The sequence below is a fragment of the Cibotium barometz genome, chromosome 42 (assembly GCF_041138505.1).
Source record: "Cibotium barometz isolate CiBa-2024 chromosome 42, ASM4113850v1, whole genome shotgun sequence".
NCBI lineage: Eukaryota > Viridiplantae > Streptophyta > Polypodiopsida > Cyatheales > Cibotiaceae > Cibotium > Cibotium barometz.
Genome location: NC_141087.1, coordinates 27,874,370 through 27,880,211, shown reverse-complemented (window position 1 = coordinate 27,880,211; position 5,842 = coordinate 27,874,370). Strand labels below are relative to the sequence as shown.

General features: G+C 44.1%; 1 protein-coding gene across 1 annotated transcript; it reads left to right on the top strand.

Moving 5' to 3' along the window:
* Positions 1-319: 319 nt before the first annotated feature.
* On the top strand, positions 320-2,746 carry LOC147614335 (tyrosinase-like). Its single transcript, XM_086780889.1, has one exon. The coding sequence runs from the start codon at positions 440-442 to the stop codon at positions 2,030-2,032; it is 1,593 nt and encodes a 530-aa protein (XP_086637015.1). The 5' UTR covers positions 320-439; the 3' UTR covers positions 2,033-2,746.
* The last annotated feature ends 3,096 nt before the right edge of the window (positions 2,747-5,842 follow it).

Genomic DNA, 5,842 nt, shown 5'->3' with positions numbered 1-5,842 from the left:
AGTCTGCAAATTTCACCAATGGAGCCCTGCATGAGCATGCTGCCTAAAAGTCAAAGGAAAGCCGTAATTGAAGGCGATTTTGGCAATGCCATCATCCGTGTGAAAAGTGCCTGAAGTTCTGAATGCGTGGGTACGTGAGGTGACATGACGCGCTCTCGTGTGGGCTAGGTAAACAAGTGACTGGTCATGATGTAGCTTGCCCTGTGCACCTTCCTCTTTCAGGACTTGTGGAAATCGTGTTGCAATTTGCACACAATAGAAAAAGCTACGGCAGTTCCCCCTTGCCCTTTATAAAGCGCCCTCAGGTCCTGTTCATTTCCCATATTCTACTTAGCTCTTCATACAGCGTTGTCCTGCGATTGTGGTTGCAGTACATTTCTGCCAGTGCTTTTGCTGTTGCTCCCTCCAGGTAGTCGGAGAGCTTTGAGTCTCTTACACAATGTCTTCTGCAAGCGAGAGAAGACACCACCATAAGCGTTCGCTTCAACATGGCCCCGATGTTGCTGTAGCCAAACCCCATAAGCGTCCGGCGCATCACCATGGCTCTGCAGCTGTAGCAGCTGCTCCCCATAGTGAACCTCTCGTCTTGCGTAGTAAGAGCTTGCTGGGTACCCAGGCTGTCGATCCACAAGACAACAAATCACACGCGGTGATCTACCGCTACGCTCTGGGAGATGATACGGAGGAGGTGGACTTGACCAAGGCCGTCCCGCGTGAGACCGTGCTCGACTTCTTCTACCCGCACGTGCTGGAGGCCGGCGGGGCGAAGAGGAAGCAGGAGAGCCTGGATTGGCTGAAGCAGAGGAGAGATGTGTTCCTTCTTGCCTTCGAGGCTGTGCAAGGGTTGGCGCCGGATGACAAGTGGTCCTTCTACCAGATAGCGGGCATCCACGGCTTGCCGCACGCTCCATACGATGGCGACGAAGGCGACTGGGACCCTTCCAACCCAGATTGGTGGGGGGGCTACTGCCAGCATGGGACCCCTCTCTTCCCCACCTGGCATCGCCCCTACATGATGCTGCTGGAGCAGTCGATCATCCGGCAAGCCAAGCTCCTGGCCAGCACGCTCTCTCAAGCACAAGAGAAGCAAGCAGTTCTGGACATAGCAGACCAGCTCCGCTTCCCTTACTGGGACTGGGCCAGCCACAGCACTAGAATCCTCGGACTCCCCGACATCTTCACCTCCACAGAAATCACCTTATCTTATGCATGGAAATCCTTCTCCAGGACCAAAATTCCCAACCCCCTCAAATCCTTCGTCCTCCCAGTGAATGTAGGCAAGCCCATTAGCTCCTCCGATGTCTTCAACCCCACCGCCAAGCCCAATTACGTAGTCCCCTCTGAGGGCACGCCCTTCATCCCCCAAGATTACCCCACAGTCCGCCATGTGAACTCCTCCTACATGTCCCAGAATGATCAGCTCAATGTGACCGTGATGAGAAATGCAGGCACCACCCTGGTGGAAGGCGTGCATGCTATGTTCCGGCATAAACAATGGCTGCCTTTCTCCAACCACTTCTGGTCGGAGGAAACCCATGGCGATGGCAGCCAGTACGGTCACTACTCCTCTCTAGAGCTTGTGCATGATTTCGTGCACGGCACCGTAGGGGGTGCAGGGGGCCAAATGACCTATCCCGAGTTAGCTGCATTTGATCCTATCTTCTTCTTCCATCACGCCAATGTTGATCGCTTGGTAGCTTTATGGCAATACTGCTACCCTCACGCGTGGATTCCAGAGAAGCCTTTGCAGCTAGATCATGATGGTACATACACCGAAAAACCAGACAGTGAAGCCAATGCTTCCTCTGATCTCACCCCCTTCAGGCGCTCCAATGAGGGGAAGAAGTTTGTGACTTCCAATGATGTCCGCCTTGTCGATGCTGACTGTGGTTACAGCTACCCAGAAATACTGCAAGCTCGCAAGGAGTCCTGGAGCTCAGCTAAAATGCTCGCCTATGTGTTGAAGCTCTATGAGCCTCCACAGAATTTTCTTCACAGATGGGTGCTCGTGGTGGAGAGGATACAGAAGTGAGCTTTCAACGGGCCCTTCAGCATACGTGTGTTTTTGAGCAAGCCAGATGCCAGTGCAGAGACGCCGCTGAACTCACCCAACTTTGCTGGAGAGATTTGTGTGTTTGCACGGTCCAACGCGGTGAGGTGCGCTAATTGTGATAAGCAGAAGTGCATGAGGGGCTCCCTGGATCTCACAAAGACGATGGTGAGGTTGGGTATAACGACGGCGGAGCAGTTGAATGATACCGTCGATCCATTTAGCAATGAGGGAGGCCCTCCGTCCAACCCCTTGGCGGAAGCCAGGTCCGTCACTGTTGTGTTCGTGGGCCTCAACGGCCGGCAGCTCGACCCAAGCAGCGTTGGCGGGTGGGAAGGACCCAAGCTCTCCCTCTACTTCCAAGAGGGCGTGCCCAGTGAAGACGTCAACGAGTTTCTGGTCCAGAACATTGACGTGACCAGCTCATAGGATTCGATCCGAGTAAGATAATTGAATAAATAAGCCCTATGGTGTAACTTATAAGTTTGTGTCACACTAACCTATATGTTTGTGCTCCTATATATTTGTGTTATCCTGTACCTACATGGTAAATGCTAAAGGTTCCTTTGACGCCTTTATTCATGTGTTAGTACCAACATAGTGTTAGTACCTCCAAAGTGGGTCTAGTAGCAAGCCTTGTTTTTCCCATTACTTTATTTGCAAGATAGATTTTGAATCACTTTTCTTTGTTTTTAACTAAGAATGGCATACTAAAAGACTTCTCATAATTAATCTTTTCTTTTGATGGGTAAACTTTTTCGTTCTCTAATATGAACAGTAAAATGTCTCAAAAACGGCTTCAAACTTCCAAGGCTTCAAATTGAGATCTACCTAGTAGCTAGTGTGTGTATCCATATGTCATTTCTCTATCGTTTTATGTTGTGCAAGTTATTGGTATCAATGTTTGTCTCATTGTGATTTATTTATGATGCTAAGTCAATATCTACTCCAAAATAAACCATTTATATCCATACCACTTTTTCATTGGTAAATATTATAGCTTTGAGGTCTACCAATGCAACCAAAATATCTAAATTCTTGTTCACCAATTGAGGAATTGGCTACGATTGGCTTGAGGTTTCCTTTTGGATTGACCTTGCCACTGCTGTGGTCGATCTAGTTGAGCAATTTTTTTTGCCAACTCAACCATGCTCATGTCCTTGACTAGGAGTGGTGATTGGGGATCCTTGGGCATTGAGACTTTGGATGATGCATCCCCTCAGAGTCTCTCTTGGTTCGGATGGATGACTTGAACATCCTTGTCTTGAACATTGTCTACTAGGTCTATTTCCTTGGGGGTAGGAACACTCATCAAAGATGTAGTGTCTAGAGTGTAAAGATTGTCATGATGCGTCTTACTCTTGAGATCGATCAGATCCATGAGCGATAAGTCATCTAGTCTCTCTCATGGGGCTTGCATCTCATGTGGAGATACTCCATTCTAGAAATGCAGTCTCTGATTGCTTCTCTTCCTCTTCCTTGAGGTTATAGATTTGTGTGAATCCATCTGGCTCCACTAGGCAAGAATGCCATAATGAATGTGTGTCTTAAGACCTCATAGTAGCTGGCCTTTTCGAGTGGATATAGAGACCTAAACCGCTTAACCTACTTTTCCTTCCAAGTTGGTGGGATTATCAATCCTTTCCATGGCATCACAAATTTGATCGAACTTTTCTAGGTACTAAATGGGATCCCCAACACCATCAAATTTGGTCATCGTCCTTAACATGTAGGGATTAGCTTGGTTTTACCCAACTTGAGCCTCTAGGTGTTATTTATGTTTGTGGCCAACCACCCTTTCCATTTCAAATACCATCTTTTAAGCATGTCTTTTGTGTATTTATGTGGCAGTGGGGACGGGTTGCACAAAACTCTCTGTTTTAGGATTTGGAATATTCTATCCCATGGGATTGGGCTATGCAGTTTCTAATGGTACTTTTTCTCCATCGGCCTAGCTTTGATGCTACAAGCTACTTTACGACTAAGTTATCTGAATTTTATGACTAAGTTATCTGAATGTCCTTGTGGGTCCCTTTGGTTTGAGGTAGTCTCAGGCATTGGCTCTTTATCCTTCCCTATATTTCTTGTTCCTCATTTGAATGGAGAATAACTGGAACATGGTTTTGTGGTGAAGAAGCTTCTATAATGGGCTACTTGTTGAGAAGGTAGAACTGTTGTATGCTTGCCCCATTAGGTGTTTTAAGGAACACTTATCCTTAATGGTACAACAATAGAGACATGTCTTGATTGACGTAGCTGCGGTTGTTGGGCCACGTGTTGGTTGTGATAAAAAAAATGGGATAAATCTAGCTCAAGAACAACGCCAAAATGTTTAAAACATTGTGGCATCAACATAGTTTAACCACTTCTTAAGGGAGTAAACCTCAAAGTTTTTGGTCGTGCTCTCACTCCTTCACTAGAGCTTCACCCAAAATAGGGCAGTTTAATGCCCATTTCATGAAGTTTATGGTGATGTTTATAGATCCTGAAAGTTTTTGGTCGTGCTTTTGCTCTTTCCTAGAGCTTCTCCCAAAAATAAGGCAATGAAATGGGCAGTTTAATGCCCTGGTGATGTTTATAGATCCTCAAAGTTTTTGGTCGTGCTTTTGCTCTTTCCTAGAGCTTCTCCCAAAAATAAGGCAATTAAGTCCTCTTTTCATGAAGTTTATATGGTGATGTTTACGGATGTGGTTAATGAATATGGGGCTCAAAGGACTGTAGTAGCTCTTGTTTCTAAGTGTTTTGCTATTCGTTGACTCATGTCTACATTTAATGGGCTCATTTCTTCTTCCCAAAGCTCCTTGCTTGAGGTTGATCTGAAGGAGTTTAGCTTTATTTATAGGAAAGCACTTTGTTGAGTGTTGGTCCTTTATTGGGATTGCACGTTAGGTTGATTTGAGAAAGTGTAGTCTGATGCATTATAATCCACTGTGTTGTCATTTTCAATAATTAGTTTAGATTTGATTTGTATCAAAGGTCTCTAGTACTCATGAAGTAGGGAGTCTAAAACAAAATTTAGATAGGTCTGATCTACTCAAGCTATGAAAATATTAGGTTTTTTTTTTTTAGTTTGAGTTTTTTTTAGATTTTTTTTTGGCTAGGTTCACGTCTCTATGTTCATACCTCTAGACTCATGTATGTAGATTCACATCTATAAGATCACATCTCCAAACTCACATATTCAAGTTCATATATCTGCACTCACGTCTATAGGCTCATATCTTTTTTGTATGAACTAGATTCGCATCTATAGGCTCATGCTTTTTTTGTATAAACTAGATTCACATATTTTATTTTCATGAAATAGGATTGTTTGTGGCACATACTTTTATATCATACGCCTATGTGACAAGGTTGGTGTATATAGTTTTATTGGGAAATAATTATACATTAATGTCCAAATAATTACAATTTTCCTAGAAAATTGTAAGGTCCCTCCTACCCATGCAAAAGAAGAAATTATTAAATAAAAGAATTTTAGCTTAAAAATAATAAAATGGTGTATTCCAAAAGGAAAAATGTGTATGAAATGTGCACATGGAGAAATTTCTCAAAAAATAAGTAAAATCCTTTGAAAAAATAAATTTTGATAGCAACCTTGAATTTCCAAGTGGAATTGAGGAGGTGGTAAGTAAAAAATGGTAAGTGGTAATATTAACAAGGTTTTTTTCTAGATAATTTGCGATATGAGACTTGTGGGCTCCTCATAGGATGGCAGCACAAGTTCAAGTACTCCGGATCAATGGTGAATATCTTCTTGGTTTGAGAGGAGCATATGCGTGTTGCAAGGAG